We start from the raw sequence: 25,062 nt of genomic DNA, 5'->3' as shown, positions 1-25,062 counted from the left end.
GCACCTAACAGTCAGTGGAAGGGGACAGGAATACCTGTGACAGGGCTAAGCCTGATGGGTTCATTGCAAGGATCTCAGTTTGACTTTCCTACCTCAGTTTGATTTTCTAAGATTGACAGATTGGAAACAGTTTTACTTGTACTATCTGATAAGTATTTAATGCAAAAATCAAACCCAAACGGGTATTCTGGCTCAGGTCTGGTAACCCACAGCCCAGTATCCCATTTCTAATGAGGGAAAACAGTGGTTTCCTAAAAAGGGGTTCCCTGCTTCCTTGGGGTTGTGGTTTGTCTGATTTTTAATACAGTGACAAATCCTTGCTGTTTTCTCTCTGATTGTGGCTCACAGATTTTTTCTTTAGGTGCAGTGGACCTGGTGTGTTGCTCTTCATAGCAGAACCTGCACTTTGATTTTTAAGAGTGCAGACAATGAAACAACTGTTTCCAAATACTTCCACCTTTCTACAGTTAATTTTAAAATCGCTGTTATGTCAGAATACTATTGAATGCTTGTTGTCTTTCACTTCTATCTAGAAATGTTTCATCATGCTTCATTTTGATGTGGTTTGTTTTCATATTTCATCCCTTATTCACTAAAGGAACTAATTTGGGAGTGCTGCACTGGAGGGCAAAGTCATGAGAAACTGCTTTGAAAACTGTGGTGTCTGTAGTGCCCCAGTGCTGAGTGTGACATGATGATACACGCTGGGTGCAGCAGAGCATGGGACGGGGCTTTCCTTTGGGCAGGTTCCCTGAATCAGCTGTGTGAGACTTCTTGAAGGACTGAGTGGGAGGTGCCAGCTGAAGCAGCACAGCCTGCACTCAGACCTGTGGGGCTGCTTCTCCCTCCCCTGAATGCCTGAGTAGCATCCTGTGGTCTGGAAGGCAACTCTTTCTGGCCATCCCATTCCAAATTCTATAGCATATAAAGAATTTGGGAGTCACTTCAAAGGCAAGAAAATGTCAAGCACTCAACTGCTCTTTTTTTGTTACAATACTACACTGATGTGGAAAGCACTCTAAAATGGGACCCTACCTGAGGAAATGGGTGCTCTTCTCTGCAGTGAGTTTTAAGGCCCTCAGAAGATGTCATGTAGAGCTCCCTAAGTTTATCCAGATCAAAGCATGTCCTTTTCCACCGGAAGGTTCAATGCCAGAACCTGCATTCCCAGCCCCTGCATGAATCAGACAGCTCAGATCTACTGACTCATTTTATACTACCTGACCCTGAAAGATCTGTGTTTACTCAGCCTCAGGGAGCAGTACAGGGGCAGTTTTTCAACCTTGATTAACTACGGAATGAGACAGAGAGGAAGGGGTGTGTCTATCATAAATATCCAAAGTACTGAAGAAATACTTTTGAGTCGAAGTATTGAAGGAAGTGAAGGCTCTATATAAGTAGTTGATAGAAAACCTGTTATTTAATGACCAGCTGAATCAAGGTTTGTTTCACCTTTCACCAGCAGTTTGACAATAGAATTCTTTGTTGCTAAAGTTAATTTTGCCAAGATCTGTCTGCCGGGTTGTGGGTGGTCTGCATGCTGGAGAAAAGGAGCTTGTCAGATCTTCAGTGAGGACTGCTTATGGAGCAATTCTGAGATCACTGTCTGAGCCAGAGCCCCCTGCAAGCTTCTACCTGTCCTCCCTAGCATGAAATAGCACCTTGACTAAATTGCCTGCAGTAACAAGCTGAACAATGTGAAGTCAAACCTCAAATACCAAACTGTGGAACACTGTATTCTTGAAGCTGGTTATATAAAGAGTGCATGTCCAGGAAATGCATGCAGCAGTAATGTCTCTTGTGAACCTGGACTTGAGTTTTTGGGGGTTTTTTCCCTTCCAGTGTAATTCTGATGCACAAAACATGGTGAGCTGATTTTTTTTTTTTTTTTCTGGCTTTATCAGGGTTTTTTTCCTCCAAGATTCTGTTTCTGAATACATCTTTTATCTACAAATATATATATATATTACAGAGATGGAGATTATTTTTTCAATTAACAAAAAACATTTTGTTTGGTTAATTTCTTTCTTTATTTAAGGCTACAGTTATATTTTTTAAAACTACAAAATTTTCCATTGATAACTTTGAAAATATTATATACCAGCAGCACAAAGTACTTTTCCAAGTGTTCTGTTACTGTACTTTAGGTGGACTGAAGAGCAAACACTGGGATATGACTTACTGAGCCCGTTGCCTGGTAGCTGCCTGCCTTTTCCCAAGAGTCAAAAGGGGTACAGTAGGAGCTACACAGGTAACTTCTGCTTTTGAAATCTCAGCCAGCATGTTTTCTCTTTATATAGAATCAATTTTCTAACTTCCAGCAGTGTTTAGTCACCCATTGTATTCTTATGGCCTCTGCAGGACTCTTCTCTGGGTTGTCTCCAGCACAATTTTGGTTTCAAATCTTCAGCGTCTTGCTATTCCTAGCTAGAAGTTATAAAAATGTATAAAGAAATAACTTGTTTGTTCCTTTTCCATAGTGCATGAAAGCGTGCCCCTTGATATTGGAGTCACTTAGTCTTACTTGACCTCCGGACTCTTAACATAGCAACGAGTGCTTTTGTTTATTTGCTATACTCTACCTTGTATTTCTTATCACAGCCCACAGCTCTGCCCACATTCATCACCTTAATTTTAGTGAGAGTCATGGAATGCTGACAGTACAGCAAAGGCTGTTATTTCAGAACAGTAGCACTCTCTGAAATATTACTTCATATTAAACAGATTTGTCACAGTGGCTAAAGTCTTCAGAAATACAATAAACATCTGAGATTGCCTTTAGACACAAAAGGCAGTCTGTTTCAAGGCATTCAGGAGGTACAAGAGGTCACTGCAGTGTTCAAGGATCAGGCTGCTTTACTGGAAGCCTGCTTATGTAGAGATTTAGAATATTAGGTTGAGAATCTTGGTTTACATACGAAGGGGTCACTGAAAGTAGAGTGGACTCTTAGGTGCTTTTGGAGCTTCTTTGGGAAAATAAATTTTCAGCAAAAAGTTACTGTAAGATTTGTGAAAGTCTCCTTGTAATCATAATATCCTGAATGTTACACTTACAAGTTGTGCTAATCTGTAGAACTGAGAGATGGGTTTGTTAGATGAGAAATTTTAGGTGGTAGTTGTTTAGTCTGAAGTTTTGAGGAATGCGGTTTTAAAATTCTGCTTCCCCCTCCCATGCAATATCTGATTTGTCATTTTTTACCTGTTTATTTTGGCCAGCTCGCTCGGTGGTGATTTTTTGCTTTACTAAATTCAGTGAAATTCTTTCAAAATCCCTTTTAGACATCCCTTTGTTTTACTTCCCCGAGGGCAGGTAAAACATCAGAGCCAGCTCGCTGTTTAACTAATATCTCACAGGTAGGGAGGGAGGGAAAAAACCAGGAGAGGGAGAGTGCGTCACATTGGAGGAGGGGAGCAAAGAAAAATGAGCTTTCTTAAACAAATCCTGTGCAGAGGGACAGGCTGCCAGGGCTCAGGCGATTCTCGGCGGGGGCTCTGCTCCGTTCCCTGCCGGCCACGATGGAGGAAGAAGCTGGAGTGCTGAAGGAGGGCTTCCTGGTCAAACGGGTGAGTGCTCTGTTCCCCTCCGGGCGGCTCCGCTCCGACATGAAGCAGCTCCTGAGCAGGGAGCGGGGCGAGCCCGCGGGGCGCTGGGTCGGGGGCTCCTGCCGCTGCTCCTGGGAAAGGAGCTCCTCCAGCCTTGTGCAGGTGCCTCCCAGGGGAGCTGCGTGACCCGCGGCTGTCCCCTACCCCCCCGCAAGCTTCCCTGTGCTGGCATTTCTGCAGAGGAAAGTGAATTAGCCATCAGGATTGATGCCTCAGGTGTTGGAAAGCCAGTACGGCTGCACCTCACACACCTCTGTGCTCAGGGAGCACCCGCGGCAGCAGGGGGACCACCATGGCAGGATGGAGAGAAGGAGAAGTTTTGGGTGGGTTAGAATAGCTTGTGCCTTCTTCAGTGACGTGTCCGTGCAGAGCTTCCCATTTCATGGAAGAGAATGGAGAAACGACCCCTTTTTTTGGATCCCCTTTTTGAAGGGGATCAAAGCAATGCAAACTTTTGAAATAACTTATTTTTCCCGTTCTCCTCAAGCAGTGCTGTTAGAAAATTCTAGTCAAAATGTGGTGAAAAGAGCTGAAAGATTTCAACCTTCCCAATACTTCTCCCTGTAGGACCGAGTCAATCATTGCTGGAACACAAGGAGGCAATTTAGCAAGGGGCATAAACTGCTTTTAGTACCAAGAACCTGTCTCAATGATTAATATGGTCCTTGATTTCATAGAAGAAAATGTGATTGAGAGGTTTGTTCAAAGCTTTGCCACGCCTAGGGAAATGCTTTTGTGCAGTACGTGGCAATGTTTCTGGTGCTAACATGAAGGTAATCCTGGTCAGGAGTTTTCCTGGCAGGGTTCCTGGCCAGACACTGGCCAAGTGAAGTTCTGTGTGGAAAAGGGGCTATTCTCCATCCTGCCTTCTGCAGCAAGGGCAGAGCATCCCAGCTGCCCATCTCCTCTCTGGGCTACAGCTCTGGCTCTTAAGTGGCTGCTGAATTCAAATGGGAAGCCGAGGCACCAAGTGAGTGAGAGGAATAGGCGATTGGCAGCACACAGAGCTGTGACTGCCAGTCTGTACAACATCACCCAAATACACAGCTTGGCAGGAAGGAGAGCACAAAGGGGACAACTAAAGCAGAGGGACAAAGGAAACAGGGATCCACAGAGAAAAAAGGAGAAAGGAAGGGATGGGATCAGGTAATGAAAACAGGGCTTTCATAAGAAGAGAACAGAAGCAAGGAGATTATCGAAATGCATTATAAATGGCAGAATTATGTACTGTAATGCACTATAAATATAAAGTGAATGTGTGGAATTAGGTAAAGATAAATTTTAAAAGGTAAGGCAACCTCCTGAGAACAGACAACATTTTCCAGAAGCAAAGAATAGAGCCATAGCAAAGAACATACAGGAAATATGACCAAGTAACTTTACAACAGGTGAAAAAAAAAAACAAACCTGAGGAACACAAAGGGAAGGAGAGAACAAACCTGAGATAGATAAATTGTATTTAGTATAGACTAGAAAACATTGGATCTACAGTGCCCTGGATTTTAGAGACTTGTTACTCCACCTTTACTTGGAGATTGCTGGGTTTCCCCTTTATTTACAGAGAGCTAATGAGCTTTGATTCATGCCATAACTGGACCTTACATGTTTCTTTCTTCTAGCTATGCCCACCCTATCCCAGGTGTCAGAGCTTCCTTTACCCCCTGCTTTGCCTGCTGGCTGTCACACTCCATCCCCTGTAGAAACACAAGTCAGCTTCTTGCACAGCCAAGCTGGACCAGACACCATCAGACAGGACTAAGCCTGCCAGTGCCAGCCCTCACTGGCTTTGCTGTCCTTTAACCAGAATAAAGAGAGCTGGGGGCTGTTTACAGAGGAAAAATAGGAGGATTTGTCTGTATTATATAATCCATGAGGCATTCAACAGCAGCCTTCATTCAGTCTTTTGTCATCAAAAAGCATATTTCCTTTACAGGAACCAGTAGCACAGGGAATGTTTTAGCCCAGGAAGTTGGAGACAGATGGGGTTGAAATTTCTCATTATCAGTAAGGGGGAGATGTGAGGAAAAGCCAATTCACCCAGCAAAGCTCTTGCAAAACCACTTGGCACCTCGAACCACATCAAAATGAAAAAGACAGCACTCAAGGTAACCAGAGAGGAGGAGCTGGTTGCCAAGAGCCCTCACACATTTTGGATTTAGCCTGTGCTGTCAGCAGACAGGTGAGAACCTACATCAGCTCTTTGGGATAATTCCTGTGAGCTTTTACAAGAAACAATTTGTGCCAGCAAAGTTCTCCAGGCTGAAGAAAGAGCACAGCACTTTTCTATCCCTCTGTGATTTTATGGTGATGGAGCTGTGCTATTTTGTTACTTAAAATGTGTATTTCAGGGAGAACAGGACTCACAATGACTTCTTGTGCTTTTATTTAATACAAGAAGCCAAGAAGAAAATGTGGCCATTTCTCAGTGGTACAATCAGTTATGTGGATTTCTCCCCCTGCAGGGACACGTTGTTCGGAACTGGAAAGTGAGATGGTTCGTTCTGCTCCAGGATAAGCTGCTGTATTACAAAATTGAAGGAGGCAAGAAGGAGCCTTCTCCAAAGGGCAGGATCCTTCTGGATGGCTGCACTATCACTTGTCCATGCCTGGAATATGAGAACAGACCGGTATGACTGGAAAAATGTATCTCTTCTCTATGTCACTCATGTTCTAACTTCTTCCTATCTTTTCCTCTCCTCCTGGCTTCCACTACTTCAACCATACCACTGGGGTGCTTCCAGAATTAGGCCCAGCCAAAAGCAAGCTGCCACTGGCAGTGTAACCAGGACAAGCACTGAACTCCCTCAGTGTGTGCCCAAATGTGAGTCAGCTATTAATAAAAACACAACCCCAACCACTTCTCCTGTACACATAGTGAGGAGAAAAAAATGTAAGTGCATCAGCCCAACAGTGTGTGGAGAGAGGACATGAACACCCCAATAGAACCTGAGGAGGGTGGGGAAAAAAGGGAATATCACCTGTGGTAGTTGCCTTAAAGCCTGGGTATCCATGGGGTGCTCCCAGGCAGCCAGATCGACTCCTTTTTCCTTCAGCAATGGGATATTGCTGCTGTAGATAGTTTTCAGCAAGAAGACTCTGGAAGAAAACGTTCCTCCTGTGTTTTTCTGCTCTCCTATAGGTAGCAGCAATGCATATTTCATGTATGTGGGGTATCTGTGTGGTCTGCTCTTTTCTCCAGGAGATCCATCCATGTAAAACATGTCTATAACTGAAAACCCAGGGATTTGAGTGGGATAGAAGAGCCAAAAAACCCACAAAAAACCCCAAAACAAAACAAAAAAACCCTCACCAAACAGAAAACTCCCACAAACAACAAACAAACAACAACAAAAAACCCACCAAAAACAACCCAGATTTGTGCCCACCATCCTTCTGAACAAGAATTGCTCTGAACTGCTCAGGTGGGATGCACTGTCAGACTACTTGTGTCACTTGGGCCAATGCTAAAAAAAGCAAATTGCAAGAGGAGCAAAATAGCTAAATGATGTTATTGCTTTGTCCTTCTTTCTCCACAGCTACTCATCAAACTAAAGACAAAAACCAATACAGACTATTTCCTTGAATGTTGCTCCAGGGAGGAACGTGACTCTTGGGCTCTGGACATCACTGGAGCTATTCATGCTGGTCATCCAGTACAGGTACAAGAACTTCAAAGAATGAAGAACTCTTTCAAACTGCTAGAAAATATCAGCCTCCAGTAAGTGTATATGATTTCTCCTTCTGTTGTTGCTGTGGTGTGCAAAGTGCCTGAGTTGATGGACGGGGAGGGCCAAGGGAAGCTCCTTTCTGCACAGATCCGCTCCTGTGTGGCCATGAACCCCTGAACTGCTGCCCTAGGTTTGCACAGGGAATGTGCTTTTTCCTGGCCATCATCTTTTGGGAGTATGTGGGAGCACAGGTACCTCACTGCTGGCTTGAAGACCTTCCTGGTCAGCTGCAAATGTTCTCCCTGGAGAGATGTACTACCTCAAAGGATGTAACATCAGGGAAGCACCACGTGGTGGCTTTGTGCCCTGCTGAGTTTTCAAAGCTGGTATCTGGAATCCAGACTAGGACTTTAGAGTGCCCCATCTTAAACAAGAGGACACTTAAAGAAATGGACACTGATTAAGAAACAGAAGTCTTACGTTAATTTGATTTGTGTTGAACAGGTAAATCGGGCTGACTATGGATCAGTTTGAAGTCCTCTGAATTGAAAGGTTCTTTGTGAGGCATCTTGTTTAGTGCTGCCATTGGGAGAATAAAGTTTTCCTGGAATGTACTTAGGACAGTGCTTCTGGGGGAGTACCTAGAATACCTCCCATCTTTATGTGGGCAATCATGAGGACACCCCTGGCACTGACAGAAAGTATACAGCTATTTCTGCCTGTCTTTTTCATCTGCTGATGTTGTGCTGTGCTCTCATTTGCAGCAATATAGTGGAGAGAATGTATGACAGCAGCACTGGAATTAAGCTGACCCGCAATTTGGATCAAGGCAACAGATACAAAGAGACCTTCACAGGTACATCTGGCAGGCAAAGAGCCACCTCATTATATATCAGAGCCACCTCACATCTGTTATGCCACATTGCAGGGACAAGGGAGCTACTGTACTGCCTTCATAGTGGGATAAGCTCTGGCCCAGCGGAACCTGGCAGTGCAGCCAAGCTCTCCAACACCTTTCTCTCTTGCTCTTTGGATGTATGGAAGCATACTTAGAACCCCAGACTTTTGGCCAACTTTGCACTTCTCTGACAATCTTTGGGATGGTGCCAAAATGTTTCTGCAGTGAAGTGAAAGCCTGTGTGGCAGGAGACCATCTGCCTACCCTCAGAAGAGCATACTGTCTAGGTATGAGAGCTGCCTTTCTTCCTGCAGGTTCTGCCCTGGTGGACTGGCTCATCTCCAACACCTTTGCTGTGTCACGATTCGAGGCCGTCACCTTGGCATCCATGCTGATGGATGAGAATTTCCTCAGGCCCGTGGGAGTTCGCAGCACCGAGGCCACACGCTCCAGTGACCCCTCTGAGCAGTTCCTCGATGACTCCACCGCTCTGTACATGTTTGTGAGTGATGCAGCTCCCACACGGGCACCTCCTCTCCCTCGTCACACACTTGGTTTGGGGTACAGGTGCACAGCATGCAACCAAAGGCAAATGTGCAGGCTCAGAAAGTAAATCTGCAGAAGGAGCAGCTCTAGTCTTTTAGTAGTACTAACACTGGCACTTTTGCTGGAGCCAAATAGCTACATGGATGCGGAGGGATCTACAAATTACATAATTGGGCATTAAAAGAGATGTGTCCCTGGAGTGCAGTGCTGTGTCTGCGGGCATTGCAGGCAGTGCTGTAGTTGTGCTACAGCTCAAGGCCACAGCACTTATACCCAGCATGTATAGATGTACAACAGTAATTTGTTGCCTGTGGATCTTGGTCCTACAAGGCTGAGCAGCAGAGCTATGGAGGAGAATTCACTCAGGAAATATAAGCTGAAAATAGCTAAGGAAAATAAAATGCAGAATTTTCTACTTAAAAGTCTGTTTAGGTTAAAAACAAAAGTGGAACTGTCTTTTCCCTATTTTCAGGCTGAGAGCAGTAAGAAAAGTACTAGTTCCAAGGAAGAGGTCCATTTCAACATCTCTGAATTAAGTGGCACAATTGTGAAGCAAGGATTCTTAGTGAAACAGGTAAGCATAGTCTTGGAACCTGCCCCAGAACACAAGGAACAGTACAGCTCTTAGGGTTTCTTAGAGAGTAAATGTGACTTGTACAATGATGGCTGGACAGATGTGCTCAGCAGAACTAATGTGCCTGTCAGTACTTGAGATCTTGCAGTTAAGAGTATCCAGTTATAAAGAAGTGAACTATGGAACTTGCTCAGGCAGGATTAATTGGATATTCTGTACATATTGAGCATATACTGAAAGGTACAAAACAGCATCAAAACCAGAAGTACCACACAAACTCCAAATCCTACCAGAGGTGTTACATCCACTTCCAAGCAGAGCCACCAGTGCTTTGGTTTAACCTATCCCATCCAGGTGGTGTCAATAGTGAGGATGTGTTGTTGGCCACAGACAAATTTCAAAGCTGAGTAGCTTGACCTTTGTATGAAGTGGACATTTGCCTGTGGGCAATCATCATGTACACATGGGTGCTTTGGTGGTGGTGAAACATGTTTTTGGGCACAAGTACCTGCTGGTAATAACTGTTTCCAAGATCTGACCCTTGGTCTGCAAAATGTAGTTTCCAACACTTGCTGTGAACAAGATGAGGGTAAATCACTCTTTCAAAGCATAACACAGCCACTTGCAGAAGGAATCCTACCTGCACTGCATGGCCCCACTCTTACTCGGAAGCCTTGTACCCAGAGCCCCACCCTTAACGTTGTGCAAACTGGATGACCAGCTGCTTCCCAAGCCAACCCTCCCTCCTTCAGCTGCCAGGGCTCCATGAGGGTTGGCAGGGTGCTGCAGGATCCCCACAGGCTGGCAGGGCAGTCTCCAGCAGCACAGGACACGAGAGCTGCCCAGGAGCCCCTGCCCATGGGCAGCAGCAGCCAGGGACAGCCCCCAGCAGCCCCAGCCCCGGGCTGGCCCTGATCCCAGCACCAAACCTCCAGGAGAGGGAATGCCCCCAGGGCCTGGCACAGGCCTGGCAGCAGTGACAGGGCTGTGGTGAAAGAGTAACGAGCTGCAAAAGGACCTGACATAACCCCTTTGGGTCACACAGCATGGGGTCTTAATCTGAAACCCATATGTAATCTGAAATGAAAAGGAGGAATGAGGGATATAACCATTTGTTCCTGTCACTCTGCTTTATTAGTTCTCAGCACAGGGAAGGAAGAGATGAAGGAGAATATATGAAGAAGAAACATAAGCAGAAGGTCATGGGAATTACCAAGATGTTAGGAAATATTTTTCTCTGTTGGGTCCAAACCCTCTTGTTTTGGTATTTATGTCTCCCCTTCAGCTTGTCGGAAAACGGTCATTTCACAAGGTAGTAATTTTAATTCTTCCATTTTGCAGGGGCACAAGAGGAAAAACTGGAAGGTGAGAAAATTTGTTTTGAGAGCTGATCCTGCTTTTTTGCACTACTATGATCCCACCAAGGTACGTGAGTGGGAAGTTACCATCCCCAGAAATCCTTTTAGAAACATTTTAGTGAAGACACAGTTACACTGTAAATGTTTCTGCCACTCTGGGTTCCTCTATCTGTTTCCAGGAATTAGATTTCTCTGGCCTCACCCTAGGAGGTTGTCCTTGTAGGACTTTGTAGCCCTGCATTTTCTGTCCTTTTTCCCAGTGAGATTCCTTTTCCTTAGCTGGGCAGCAGCTTCCTGTTCTTGGGATTGCTCTCTTGCTGCACCTTCGCGCTCTGGGACCATGGTCCTGCAGGCTTTCTTCCTGGGTTGTGATCTTTCTGGGCTGAAATCCTACTGTTTGAGGATCATACTGGGTCTGAGATTTTTTACAACCTTATTCCAGCACTGAATAGGGTCTTCTTAATGCCAAAGTATGTATAGAATTTCTACTACTCATTTTTAAACTTTCTCATGAAAAGTAGAATTTATGTTCATGAATGTAATAATCAATGTGAGCAACTCAGATACTTAGGGTACCAAAAAGCCAAACAGGATTGCAAGAAGCACATATATAGAAATGCTTTATGTGACTTTTAAAGTGAATAGAAATGACATATCAGTGAAAAGAGTTTATGGAGCCAGTTCATTTTTTGTTTCCTGTTCCTACATGGGTTTTGGGGATTTTTTTCACTGCAAATTATCCTTGTAAGGCTATAAGCTGAAACTGCAGAACCTGCAGGCAAGAAACAAGATGCCAGCCAACTAGGGAAAAGAACCAGATTTTTCCCATACAGTCTCAGTGCAAAGCAGCAAGCTAAATACTTACAGAAATATATATAATTCAGTATGTTGTTATTGATAAAACCATACGTACATTTGAAGTGTGATTGCCTACATTTGTGCTTTTAATGGATGTACACCATGCCCAGCTACATTAGGGAAACATCTGGGACTGAAAAAATATAGTAATGCCTTTAACTACATGTTCTAATTGATTTCTCTTGTGACATAGGTGTTTCATGCCTGGAAAAACCAAACTGCTATTATGTCTCCAACTTCATAAAAGTGATGCATGTGCTCTGGGAAATTATGTTTTCCAGCTATGCCTTTTTTCCTTTTTCTTTGCAGGAAGATAACAAGCCAGTAGGTGGATTCTCTCTTCGTGGCTGTCTTGTCTCAGCTCTGGAGGACAATGGAGTCCCAGCAGGTGAGCACAAGCCTCTGAAATGTCACACATTTATATGTATGCTGTAGCAACACAGTCTTTGGGTATGGGTTTGTATATATGGCTGCTCGTATGCACAGGTGGGCTGACTTTCCATTTCCCTTTGCAAGCAAGGGAAGAGGCATGTCACAAGTCCCTGTACTGCTGGGTTGTGTAAAGCAAAGGGGACTTTTTTTTTAGTGTCATTTCTACATATCTTGGGTGTTCTCTTTATATGGGCTTTTCTTAGTCATATGACCTCTGAGACAGTCCTAAGACTGATTAATGTTCCAGAGTTAACAGACAAAGAGAAACCACTTTCTTTTTGGGTGTTAACTCGAAGTCTTGAGGCATCTTCTGGTGCCATCCATTTCTGTGTCCTCTCAACTTACGCTATTACCTTTTCCTTTCTGACCTGCTAGAACCCAAATGTAGGGGACACATAAAGAAAGCAATAAAAAACCAGTTCTGCTGGAGTGTAGGCTTAGCTCAGGCATTTGTCCAGAGCCTCAGCCTCATAGATAAGTGTTTCTGCTATTAAAGCAATTTATTTTATGACAGTAAGCACAATGTGTAGATATCAAGGACAGAACATCTTTCTAAAGAGAAGGTCTGAAAAAGCCTTGGTCTAGGGGGCAGGGGCACATGATGAACAATAGAGCTCCTTGCTAAAAGGAATCCAGCTATGGGCAGGAGAAAATCCAATCTACCATGCAAAATGGTAGGGGTTCATTATTCATTCAGTGTATAACTCAAGTAATAGTCTCCACCTAAACAGAGACTATTTTAGATATGTTGTAGAGTGCACAGTAGTTCATACAATCTGTGGCAAGATTTTCTATACTACATTTTCATAGAATCACAGAATCAACAAATGTTTGGGTTAGAAGGGGCCCCAAAGATCATTTAGTTTCAATCTCCCTGCCACAGACAGGGTCAACTTCAACTTAACCTGTTTGCTCAAAGCCCTATCCAACCTGGCCTTGAACACTTCCAGGGGTTTTGAAGAAGGACATCAAAGACACAAAAGCTTTAGATGTCTTATCCATAACAAAAAGGAAAGATTTGATTCCCTAATTTATGTAATTCAAATTCTTATGAAGCTTCATATCTGCCAGAAAGATTTTCTCTGTGCACCCTCCTGACATGTTGGGGTTTTTTTTCTCTGCAGGAGTGAAAGGCAATGTGCAAGGCAACCTTTTCAAAATCATCACCAAAAATGACATTCATTATTACATCCAGGCCAGCTCCAAGGCAGAGCGAGTGCAGTGGATTGAGGCAATCAAGCCGCTGACATGAGCAATGTGGACTCCATGCCAAATGACAAACCACATTTATGACAAACTTCCTGCTCATGTTGTCCAGGAGTATTGTTTTTCCCTTGATAGTCAATGTTCATTATTTGAATCACCATAACACCTACCAGGTCCTAGGAGACCATGCAGACCAAATCATGTAGACCCATAATTTCCTCCCCTTGAATTTACCATCCAAGAAAGAGACCAAAACAGGTGGACACAGACAAATGGGGCTTTACGAAGAAACGTCAAGATATTCCAAGATGGAAGAAAAGGATCTTTTGCACAAGTATTCAGTCTACGTCTGACAGATCCAGGTTGTGCTTTATCTTAAAGCAGAATTGTCTTGCTCCTTCCCCCTTTATAAAGGGGCTCATAAACTTAGTTAAGACTGAAACATCTAAGTCATGAAAGGTGCTGGTGGCTGAGGCTGCCTTTCTCGGCATACCACACGAATCTTGTGCTAAGTCACAGCCCAGCTTCCAGGATAATATGCATTGCAAAACAAACAAGGGGTCTGTCTGTCTGTCTGTCCATCCATCCATCTGCTCTACTATTTAGTTCTCTGTTAGACAGGAAAAGAACAAAAGATCTTGCTCCTCACCCATATAGATTACTCTTATGCTGGCAATGTCCCACATCAGAATAGGATCCTGAGTATCAAAGCAGACCAGTGGAAGTTCCAGATAATTTCTGGTGCTGAATATATTGGAAGAAATTCCTCATCCATAAAACCAAGACTTTTCCTTCTGATAATTACCGTAAGTCCATTTATGTTGGAGCACCATTTGGATAGAGAACTATAGTAGCAGTCCTCACTATTGCTTTTTCTATCTTAAGTCATTATTTTTTCCATTATTTGTCTACTAAACTTGTCTTTGGTATAATTAAATATTAAAAAAACAAACAAACAAAAACCCCCTGCATTTGAATATCCTGTGCTTTTTAGAGATGTGTTTTTTTCTCAGAGATCAGTTTGAGTATATGAAAAATAATGGTTTAATACACTATAATTTTAGATTTATATATAAACTGAGACACCAGAAGATATAATGGAATGTAGGAAATTCTTCAAATACCCAATCAGCCTGCTGATACACTATTTTCATAAAGTTTCTTGTTTTATCTGAGTACCTGTATCTGACAGCCAGATTCTGCAGAGCCTTCAAAAAGGCAGCATGCTCGATATCTTCCCTGAAGTCATAGAGGAATTTGATAATCCTCTATCCACAGATTCATTTCTGTACAGATGTTTTGTTCTCTGAGTTGTGTACTAAAAAGAAGTCCCTTCATCACCAAAGGCAGAATATGATACATGCTTTTTATTTATTAGAATAGCCATGTATTTAGGATTTTCCTCAAAAGCCACAGCAATGAAATAACACTGCATGCATTCAAATACTTAAGAGAGCTCATAAAGAAGTTTGCCAGCAAAGGTGCAGTTTTAATCATATGCAAGAACAAGAATGGGCAGTGCAGTTTCAGCTGCAGACACCATTTCCTAGGGCTGGTCCAGAGAAGACTGTGAAATCCACAGCTGTCAAAACCTTTCAATTCTGGAAAAGCTGCCTGGAAGAGACAGGGTAAGGCAGGTAAGGCATTTATTGCTCTCTGCTGGAAGGCACAGATGTTTTTGTGACTGACTGAGTACTGCTTCCAAGAAAAGCAATTCCCTCCTGATAATGTGAACCTTGCTGGGGCCCATCAGACTCCCTAATTCATTTATAAGAAAATCTCCTCTTTTCTCAGACCCACCACCTGCATAATGCCCAGTTCTGGTCACCCACCACAGCCACCCACCACAGAGGACTGGGCTTGGCCTCCTGGCATGCCTGAGGGAGTAAGGAGCTATAAGGATGTGAGATACTGCATAACATCATAAATCTTGCAGTTTGGGAGTGTTTCAGCCAGAAGTGTTTCTCAGCAAAGGCTTTGAGATTTATTCAGACCAGCCATAGCTCTGCAATTGCTGTGAGTATGTATGGGGGGAAAAAAGTGTGTATCTCAAACACATCAGTGAATTAAAAAGATACAGTTCCCATTCCCCAGAATCAGCCAGGGGAAAAAGACAAAACATGTCTGAGGCAAGAGAAAGTACATTTTCCTCTGTCCTCTGGTGATATCCTGGTCTCCTTTTTTCAAGCCACTTTGGTAAGCTTGATGTCCCCTGAGATCCGCAAAGCTTTCACCAAGTTCAGAGGCTGAACGCGGTGAGTGAAGTCGCAGAGCTGCCGTCCATCAAGCAAGACTCGTATTTGCTGGTGTTCACATAAGAGCTCCATCTGCAGTGGAAAAGGACAGGGAAGGGTGTTAGAGATCAGCAGCAGGGCTGATTTCAACAGCATGGACTTAGAACTAAATGTCATGGATAGCAAAGCACAAAGTCTACCAGTTCTTCTGAAATGCCCCTAATAAATAACCTACCCTCTCCTGAGATGATACTGCAGAGCTCCAGTGGGTACTCCAACTGCGATTACAGAAAGGGATGCCTCTTTCCCATCAGGGCTTGAACTGTTGCTGTCTGTGCCACACTAGACTAGTTAACCTGGCAATGTCAGTGGTTGGCTGTTTGTGGCCATATACACAGCCTTCAGCTTTTCTCCCCTCCTTTTCTCTACCTATTCATAGTACCTGAAAAATTACCTTGAACGTGTCGCCTGCTGTAAATGGAAAGTAGGGAATAGTCTTCTCTTCTCTTCCCCATTTACCAGCAATTCGTGCATTTCGAGTGATGGATTTCTCACTGAAGTTAACTGTGAATAACAGCCCAACGTCTTTGTTGGCATCCACTGGATCACAGACCAGGCTCACTGAAAAGCTGAAAAAAGATCTGTTAAATGACTGGAACTTTCAGAAATATGAAAAGGCATAGTGAACATGGCAGATGCTTATAGAGACTAGAGACAGCTGTTGTTTCCATGTCAGACTGAAACATAGGACTTCTACAAGCTTAGAAGCTGGAGAAAGGGATGAGACCCAGCTGGTCTTTGTTTCCTGCCCCAGTGTCCAGTAGAATGCTAGTGATTTCTGATGTTGCTTTCCCTCTGTCTTGACTGAAATCAAACCCTTCAACAGGTACTCATTTATGTCCTAAAAGAGGTTATGGCATACTCTTCACCAGTGGAAGCAGTGGAGCTGATAGCTGTAGATGCCAAAACAGTGTAATGACGAGCAGAGTTGCTGTTATCCAGATAAAAGACAGCAATGAACCTCCACCTCCTGTGCCTAAACTGGTTTTTAAATGGTGTTGATTTCAACCCCCCACAGACAACCAAGATTCAGGTTGAGAATTGCACCTCTTTCTGAACGAGAAATGCAACTTTTGTGTTCCCTCCAGCTCACATTAGGCAAGGGGAAGGAGTAGAAAATCTTGTCAGGGCAGTCAGAAAGGCCAAACAGTGAACTCCTCCCTGACCTTGTAATCTTAGTCTGAATGCAGGAAAGTTAAATAAGGCCATAAATTGTTAATTTGTTTGATTTTCTTCCTTCAAAGAGCACATACCTCCAAGAAAGTGTCTGAATTTAGAAGACAGGTAGGAGCATGTGTATCAGGGTGAAGCTCCCAGCAGTCCCTTCACCTACCTCTTGGGTTTGGAGTGTACCATGCCTATGACTGTGAGCTTCATGGTTGGTCTCAGGCCACCTTTAATCTCACCAACATATTGCTCCACCTGCAGGGAACAGTGAAAATGGCTTCAGTGGGTCATGCTTTGGGTAAACCAGCTTTAACAGCTGCTTTGATCACCTGATATAACTTGGGTTTATTTTTATATGTACAAAAGAACTCAAAAGTATTTCCATCTCAAAGTACTTCTTGCACTCTGATGACGCAATAAATCGGGTAACAGCATTCCCGTTGCTCAGCAGATGAGAAGCTTTGTGGCAGCATGATGTGTGGTGCAGACTCTGCTTGAACCTCCTCTGTCCTGCCACCTCAAATTTGCTACCAGATTTTGGTGGGCTGACTTGGCTCCATTAGGCCTTACACCAGGCCAGGCAGGCTCTGTCCCCCACTGTAAAAGCAGTGTAGATTCTGCCCAGCCACTGCATGTTGACCACATCCCCACAGGCAATCCCAGTCCTTTTGTGGCAGTCACTTTGAAAAGTCACACTTTTCCAGAGGCAAAAAAAGGCTTCTTGGTGGATCTGCTTTTGTTCACAGAGACCTGTAGTTGCAAGCTGCACCCAAAGATCTGAGCTACATTTGCTTTTCCCAAGCAATTCTCTAACAGCTTTGATGGTCAGAAGAGGAATTTATACAGGCCATAGCTGACATGGAAATATTAAAGAGAGAGACCTTGGAAACAATTGATAGGGATGTTTTGAGGCTTCATTTTCAGAAATGGCTTTAAAATGCAAATGTCAGAATACTACAGTGCAGCATGTAATCACTCCCCGTGCAGATTCACTTAGAAAGAAGCTGCTATAAAACACTAAATGTTATTAGCAGCTTGCGTAACACTGATAATATTCCAAGGCAAGGCGCAACAGAACCTGTTTGAGATAAAAAGAGCTTTATCGTTCCAGTGTTCCAAGGTAAAAATTCAGGCAGTTTTGCTAGAAGACCTGCACAATATATGCATACAAATTCAAGATAAAAAATTGTTTTTCCTGTACCTCGTTTTCTAATTTTATTATTCTAGTTGTGTCTTCTGCTAAGATGACCTTGTACAATTTATTTTCCCACTTAGATATTCCCATCCAGCTACCTTTAGAGCTTCACAGATATATTAATAAACCTTTAATTCCTAACAAGGTCAATATTGGAAGAATAGTTTTAAAATTTACCTTCAAAAATGACAGCAGTACTACTAATTGTTAATGATGTAAATTTACTCTTGCAAGATTGCACAGGTGACTCCACCAAATATGTTTTGAACTTTGTAACAAAAGAAATGCATCAAGCACTTGACATGTCTTACATAAGGAAACTGCTTGTCAAGTAAAGAATCTGACTGTAGGGAGATACTTTAAACTGGATAAAGCAAATAGAAAGCAGGTAATAACCATCAAAGATCTCAGGATAAATGAAGTTCATGCTCATAGAGGTCTCATGTCCCACTAAAGCTTCTTCCTTGCCTGGAGACAAGATACAAAATACTACCCCAAACTGAAAGTGCACATAGCAAAATTGCTTGTGCAGAGGTTCACCATAGTAAGTACCATTACTAAAGGCACAGGGTATCAGAACTGAACAGAACAGATGACAACCACATGGTCTCAAGAATTACAGCTCATCCAGCGTGGTTGGAGAAAATTCGGAGGTGTGACCGAATTTATGTGTGGACACCTAGTCAACTGTACAGGTGAGAAACTCTCAGGAAGATGTAGGAAGCAATGGTAGAAACTCCTGCAAGCTTCTTGCAGAGTTTATGGGTGGGTCCCAGCAAATGCACATGGGCACAGCTCCCATCCCGTATTTTCCATCCAGGAGCCCTGGGGACTGACTTGGTCACTTACTTTGGCACACCTCTCCTCTGTCATCACCGCTCTCCCTCCTACACTTGCCTCGCCGCTGCAGTCCCCGGAGGAGTTTTTGTTTTGCGTGTCAGGACAAAAGCAAACAAAAAGCCCGGAATAAAGGGAGGATGTTGAGGGGGGGTCTTATCTCTGCCAAACACTGCCTGGACGCCACCCAGCCCAGCAGCTGAGTCACTCCCGCAGCGGCCGATCCCGTGAGGGGCAGGCTCGCAAATGGCGCTGTGCGAGGCCAGGGGGACGCCCGGGGAGCGGCACCGGGAGCTGCGCCGGCACATCTCAAACGAGTGGTGAACATTCCGGGCCAGGGGGCACAACCTACCCGTAAGATACTCTGTTCTACATATGCATACTTGTATATGTAATACATTCAAACCCCAGTTCATTTATTTATTGATACCGACACTCTCCTCTCTCAAATGCATAACTACATATGGATATATACATATATATGTCGTTATATACAATTTACAGCCTTATACGTACACCTATATGTAGGTCTGTATACCCCATGTATATACCTACATATACTGTATACAGTGTAGATGCGTAAATATATATTTGTATATATGTAGAGGGGTGTGTGTATATATATATATGTGTGTGTATGTATATGTGTACCAGCGTGAAGTGTATGTACAGGGTCATACAGCTGTACAAGGAGTACCTATACTCCCACACACACGTGTACATGCATCGCCGCGGCTGTGTGTGGGTGTATTTACGATTAAACCCGCACCCACAGCCGCCCGCACCAACCCTGAGCCGCCCCCCGCCCCCTCACGGACCCCGGCGTCCGCACGGGGGGCGGAGCTTCTGGCGGGAGCCAATCAAAGCCTCGCGAGGCACCAGCAAGGGGCGGAGCCGGCAGGTGGGGGCGGAGCCTGGGCGCGGTTACTGGGGGCGGGGCTTGCCCTGCCCGAGCTCTCTCGGCGGCGTCAGGCGCCCCAACCAAACATGGCGGTTTATTTACATTCCGCCCCGGCTCGGCCAATGGGCGGGCGCCTTGCCCGCGTGCCCGGCCGGCGGTGCGGTCAGCTGAGGCGGCGCCCAAGATGGCGGCGAGGAGGGGCGGCGGTGCCGGGGCGGTGCCGTAGAGCCGAGCGCCGCCGGGGCCGCGCCGTGCCCCGCCAGGGAGCGCGGCATCGCCCTCGTGTGTGTCACCCCGGCCCGGGTCATCCCATCGTCCCGGGAAGATGCATTCTTTTGGGAACGAAGAGGTGGATTCTCTGCAGCGTCTTTTCGGGTTTTTCTGTGAATGCGTACGGCGCGGGCACTGGGAGCTTGCCCAGGCCTGCGTGCCCCAGCTGAGCCGGTGGCACGGGGACGGCCCCGCGAAGGTGGAGGCGATTCTTCAGGCTCTGGTAGCCTGTCCCGTGGCTGTAAGGTAGGTGAGGTACTGCTCTGGTTCCTTGGACTTGAGTGTGAAGTGGAGAGGAGCAATTGGCTTAGTGTTGGCTGTGGGAGACAGGTAGAACCAGGGAAGTAGCACTTCAGTGCTGAGGTGTCTTGTGATGCTGTTGTCTGAGCTTTGATGTCTTATCACTGACCAAGAACTTAGCAGGCTGCCCATCCCACCGGGATAACGAGTTGTGTTCATTTACGTAGCTGATATGGTGATTGATACAAGCTTAAAACTACTTGGAAGCATTTCAGAACTGATTTAGTTAGATTTTAGCGAGGGAAAGGGACCATCTCTTGAAATTACGTTTCTTTGACGCTGAGCTTCGGTTAGTTTAGAAATGGAACCACCAAGATCAGTGGTGAAGTTATTTAAAAGGTTATCTTGTTTCCAGCTAATGAAAAATCTCCTGATTTCTAAAACTGCAATTCCCAGAAGTTCAAATTATGCTGTTGATTTCTTGTTTCTCTCACACTGTATTTTGGAATGGCATCCATTTTACTCAATCCCAGTTACTTTTTATCTCTTACTTTTTATTTTTTCAGTTAGGTGTATATGAAGTGTGACTTTTTATCGATTCAGGGAACACTGGTAATCCCCCTGTCTAATCAGATGATCATATTTCTTCACATTAAAGTTTGTATAATATTTCAGTAAGGGTTCTGAGAGACAATTTGCACTGACAGCAGCTGAAGGAGTCTGGAGGAAGGTGTGCTCGTGGTTAGATGAATATTGCCAACAACCACTGAGACATAGGAATTTTCAATCTTTTGATCTTTAATAGCTAGGCTATCACTTTTAAAGGCTTTAGTTAATAGTGCTGAGATTTTTAAAGGACAGGAAACAATACTGTGCTTTTTCCTTTTCCTGGTCCCTTTGAAAGTATTGAATATGTTCCCAACTGTGTAGGCTTTGGAATGTTGAAGTACTGGAGGATGTGAAATGCTGATGGAAATTAGAAGGACTCTTTGTTTAATTAGTTTAATTACTTCATTTTTAATTTGGATATAGAGCTGCATTTGGGTGCTGTGGCCTAAAATTTGGCTTCATTTTTTTGGTAGAAATAGACAGAACAGGAAATAGCAGTGTTTGGCAAGTGGTCACATTTCAACGAAATCTGCTGAAGTGCTCAAAGACAGCAGTACAGACTGAACTTTGGACCAGAACTAGATTCTTTGTTTTGAGGAACTATGCTAGTAGTATTTGGTGTATCTAAAAGCAGGTTTTTGCACAGCAGAAGTCACTGAGTTGATGTGCAAGAACACCAATATTCTGGTTTCTCTGCATTGTTTTCCTTTTTCTTTGGCTACTTACTTGTCTTTGTTTTTATCTCACTCAAAGAGATACAAAATCAAAATGATCTCTGACGGTGTTTTTGTGGATCTTGGATATGGAGACAACCTTGTATAATCCCCTGTGTATGCCCCTTGCTTTTGTAGATGTGGACAGAATTCTAGCCCATCGAGAGCTGCATGGCTTTGGCTTCTTGTGCTGGAAAAATGGCTTGCCATGAATCAGGTACAGAAACATCTTCATGATTCCAAATGCACTTCATAGCTCTGACTTCCAAGTCCAGAATGACTCCCTAGTTGCTTATTTAAATGTAGGCTTTCCCATGTTTCATGGAATTAAGTTCTTAAGGTATCTGGAGACATGTACTGCTTTTGCATTTAACAGATTTATCAAGAAAGAACTGTAATATTCACACTGAAGAAAAACTAGCAGTTTTTTGAAAAGATATTCAAAGTTAACATTTTAGCTTTTCACATTCATGTAAATGAAAATCAGGAGTGCATCAACTTCTGCATTTGTGCAGCACCTCTCTTACAGTAAAGATTAAATGGCTGAAGCATCAGACAATTCTGAGGAATGTGCATACTTTTTTAAAAAAGTAATTTGTCCTTGGCACTACTTGGACTTGCATTTTTTCTTTCCATTCTGAGGATATGATGGTTTTGTGATTCTTGATGAGATCTGTTCCCAAATGTGTGGATAAATAAAATCAACTGGTGTGAGAGCAGAACCTAACTGGAATAGCCTTTAATTGAGGACTAGATTACTTCAGAGAGATATTTCAGTCTGCCTCAAAGTGTTAATTAAATAGTTATGATTATGTTTATATGCTAATGTAAATAGAAGTTTTATGACTAATACATTTCCCGTTCTTATATGGTTTCAGAAAACTGTTCCAGTTGCTCTTCGGAAAGAAACTGAATTTTTGTTGTTCTTGGAAGAGCTACAGAAAGATGTCTCTGAGGAAGTCCTAAAGGTGAGCTGCTTCTGTGTCCTATTTCTTCTTGTTCTGCAGTATGCCCAGCTTCATCAGATCGAAGGTAATGTTTCCTGCTAACTGCCTGAGATGTTAATGTGTTATTAATCTTCTAGGCAACTGAGAGAGAGTGTAATTCAGATTCCTTTGTGAAGTTAATCTGTGCCTGCAAGTGATTTCTCTGGCTACAGTGGAGGCTGCAGGCAGGCAAGGAACAGGTTTTTCTACGTGCCTTTTTTAACACACATCAGTCCTGACTGCAGCTGCTTGCCACAGCCTTCAGTCCATAGACACCTGTAATAATCATAAACCTACAACCCACTGAGAGCCCAAATAAACTGTAGTCAGTAAGCACATTTTAAATGTATGTGTATTTTCTTTTTCTTTCTTTGGGGATCTTAATTTTCATCCCCTATGCACCCCTTTTCCCCCTTCTGGAAGTTTTTGGATGCTCTGCTATTACTGCTGACGTTGCCTAGGGATTGATATGACATGTGTTCTGAGGTCCAGGATCCACTTTCTATTATTAATTGAAATATGCAGGCTGATTTATTTGAGAAGTATGTGGAAATGTGCAAAGATGATTTATATCAAAAGCAAGTATAGAGCAGAATATCAGCAAAGTTGCTATCTGTAGAACTGTCCTAATTCGATGTTAGTTACAACAGATTTGGATCTGATGTGGTGTGTGAAATGTCATAAGGTGTTGCTTCTAGTTCTACAGATTGTAACTCCTTTAAGATACTCTTTTTTGGTTTGTCTATATTTTAAGAGGAAAATGAACTTACTATATTCAGGGGCTATTTCAGCTTAGCAAAAGTTGTTCAGTATTTCACTAAGGATACAGAATTAGCAATTACAGGATGAAACCAAGCGAAGTATACTTGAATGTTGATTAAAATAAATCTCTTTGAAGTTAGTTAATGAACAATGAAGTCTGTTCATGTTGCCATCTCACCTCTGAGGTCATGAATGATTCCACCATTTTCTGCACTATCCACCAGTGTTGCATAGAAACATGAGATTCAACAATCTCATATCTTTGTCACAATTTCTGTCAGAGGCATGTTGGTAGGTAGAGTTACATTTTGATCCAGCAAATAATATTAAAAAAAAGGTATTGTGGTCTTGTTTTCTGTTCTCCTTCTTTGTGCACTCCATCCAGCTCTCCCCTATGTAATCTCTGAGGTGTCTCTTTGAGGCAAGGACAGCACTCACATAATTCTAGGAGTGCCAAAAGTACTTCTTGAGTGCTATTCAACTGGCTTGTCCCTCACCTTCCCAACTCTTATTGGGTGGGTTAATTGGGTGTTTTTGTTTGTTTGTTTTCCCCTTGCCAGTTCTGAAATTGTAGGTTTGCTTCTGATAGGTAGAAAAATTATTGTTGCTTAAGTCTATGAGATTGCTTCTGAATCTTTTGGTCAGTTTTAATCAGATTTTAAAAATTGATGAGGACGATGTAGTTGGTAGATAGATGGTACAAATCTGGAAAAGTAGGAGAAAAAAACCCCACACATCACTATGCTCTTAAAGAACTATCAAGATACAGTTACACTAGGATATTGCTTAGAGGTAGAGTATGGCAGTGCTTCAGCCATCTCCTAGGCACTCCTGTGGTTCCTTGCTTGTATGTGGTCTTTATAGTGTACTTGTGTTTTACAGGATTCTTTGTATTTTGTTACATATTGAGGCATATCCACTCTTCTAGGAAAGATATTGGACAAAGTGAACTGTTATTAGTGGATTTCTTTAGTAGTATGGTGTTTCCAAATTGATTTATCTGCTTGCTTTCAAGTTTCTTCTATTTTTTTAAATAATTAATTTCGTATATTATTGTAGTCTAAAAGGCTTACTCTTTTATTATTTTCCTACCAGGAACTGTTTGAAGCATTTGAGTGCACACAGAACAAGCCCATCACAGAGAGCAAAAGAAGAGATGACTGTTCTCACAAATTCAGTTTGGATGTTGTTTCAGCTCTCCGGAAGCTTTTGCTGCGGGCTCCCCAGAGGGCAAAAGCCCTGCTGGAGTTCTTCCAGGGGGAGCAAAGCACACCCTGCTCCTCACTCCAGCAGTATCACTCTCTGAAAAACATCTTTGTCGAGTTCCTTTGTGACTCCTTGAAATCTCTGCAGAGGCTTCAGAGCAGCTCTGAACTTTCAGCTGAGCTAGATCAAAGAGAACTAGTAGATACCATTTATGCTGCTCTCAGTATAGTGACTTTTGAGGTGGAGCATCAAGCAGATGAAATAAAGCACCTATTCAGGGAGCTCTTGGATGTATGCTGGGCTGAGGGGAGCCCTCTGAGGGAAGAGAAGCTACTAAACTGTATGTTGAGGAAACAGAGCCATGGCCTGCTAAGCCTCTATAGCAATGTTGTCACAGAAAGAACAAGAGAAAAGTTTTTGTTGTCAAAATCAATACAAAAAGGTTTGTTTCACTTTTTGCTTTGTACTAATCTCCTGTTTACCAAAACTGTTAAGGTATTAAACAGACAAGTAGTCAAGACTGGTTCTCTCCCCTACATTTCTGCAGTCTATGCTATGTTTTGTGATCACTTCCTTTACCACACCTTGTTGTGTTCTATTTTAATCTGCTCAGCATTTCTCTTGATGAAAATCTTGCTTGTAACTTGAAGTTTGATACTCCATATATATACAGTTTTTATTTGTTCACCTCCAGCTCAGGGTCATCTGTGTTGGAGTATGTTCCATTTCTGGCCAGTAG

At 43.3% G+C, this 25,062-nt stretch overlaps 3 protein-coding genes across 4 annotated transcripts in view; 2 read left to right on the top strand and 1 right to left on the bottom strand.

Annotated features, from left to right (window-relative positions):
- The first annotated feature begins 2,202 nt into the window (after positions 1 to 2,202).
- On the top strand, positions 2,203 to 14,086 carry PLEK2 (pleckstrin 2). Its single transcript, XM_058807448.1, has 10 exons — positions 2,203 to 2,251; positions 3,451 to 3,564; positions 6,066 to 6,230; positions 7,140 to 7,321; positions 8,036 to 8,127; positions 8,484 to 8,671; positions 9,188 to 9,289; positions 10,631 to 10,714; positions 11,815 to 11,893; positions 13,062 to 14,086. The coding sequence occupies exons 2-10, from the start codon at positions 3,517 to 3,519 to the stop codon at positions 13,187 to 13,189; spliced, it is 1,068 nt and encodes a 355-aa protein (XP_058663431.1). The 5' UTR covers positions 2,203 to 2,251; positions 3,451 to 3,516; the 3' UTR covers positions 13,190 to 14,086.
- Positions 14,087 to 14,526: 440 nt separating this feature from the next.
- On the bottom strand, positions 14,527 to 18,730 carry LOC131559257 (galectin-related protein A-like). 2 transcript variants are annotated; one of them, XM_058807579.1, is made up of 5 exons: positions 18,649 to 18,730; positions 16,771 to 16,859; positions 15,832 to 16,006; positions 15,287 to 15,470; positions 14,527 to 14,757 (listed from the first exon to the last, which is right to left on the bottom strand). In XM_058807579.1, the coding sequence occupies exons 1-4, from the start codon at positions 18,670 to 18,672 to the stop codon at positions 15,327 to 15,329; spliced, it is 432 nt and encodes a 143-aa protein (XP_058663562.1). In that variant the 5' UTR covers positions 18,673 to 18,730; the 3' UTR covers positions 14,527 to 14,757; positions 15,287 to 15,326. The 2 variants fall into 2 exon arrangements, with proteins under 2 accessions (XP_058663562.1, XP_058663561.1); XM_058807578.1 differs by having other exon boundaries at positions 14,552 to 15,470.
- A 1,131-nt stretch (positions 18,731 to 19,861) lies between these two features.
- ZFYVE26 (zinc finger FYVE-type containing 26) overlaps positions 19,862 to 25,062 on the top strand; it is a 48,383-nt gene continuing 43,182 nt past the window's right edge. The window contains exons 1-4 of the mRNA XM_058807866.1: positions 19,862 to 20,053; positions 21,508 to 21,586; positions 22,248 to 22,337; positions 24,213 to 24,765. Of these exons, the coding sequence (XP_058663849.1) occupies positions 19,863 to 20,053; positions 21,508 to 21,586; positions 22,248 to 22,337; positions 24,213 to 24,765 (913 nt within the window). The 5' untranslated portion in view covers position 19,862. The remainder of the gene's footprint in view (positions 20,054 to 21,507; positions 21,587 to 22,247; positions 22,338 to 24,212; positions 24,766 to 25,062) is intronic.

This window comes from Ammospiza caudacuta, chromosome 6 (genome assembly GCF_027887145.1).
Source record: "Ammospiza caudacuta isolate bAmmCau1 chromosome 6, bAmmCau1.pri, whole genome shotgun sequence".
Classification (NCBI taxonomy): domain Eukaryota; kingdom Metazoa; phylum Chordata; class Aves; order Passeriformes; family Passerellidae; genus Ammospiza; species Ammospiza caudacuta.
The sequence above is the reverse complement of the archived record's forward strand: the minus strand, read 5'-3'. Positions and strand labels throughout refer to the sequence as shown.

Coding starts and splice junctions, on each gene's coding strand:
- PLEK2 (XM_058807448.1), top strand. CDS start 3,517: ATGGAGGAAGAAGCTGGAGTGCTGAAGGAGGGCTTCCTGGTCAAACGG. Junction 7,322..8,035: donor CTAGAAAATATCAGCCTCCA/GTAAGTGTATAT, acceptor TCTCATTTGCAG/CAATATAGTGGAGAGAATGT. Junction 9,290..10,630: donor AAGGATTCTTAGTGAAACAG/GTAAGCATAGTC, acceptor TCCATTTTGCAG/GGGCACAAGAGGAAAAACTG.
- LOC131559257 (XM_058807579.1), bottom strand. CDS start 18,672: ATGACAGAGGAGAGGTGTGCCAAA. Junction 16,007..16,770: donor GTACACTCCAAACCCAAGAG/GTAGGTGAAGGG, acceptor ATCTTTTTTCAG/CTTTTCAGTGAGCCTGGTCT. Junction 15,471..15,831: donor CAGCAGGCGACACGTTCAAG/GTAATTTTTCAG, acceptor TTTCCACTGCAG/ATGGAGCTCTTATGTGAACA.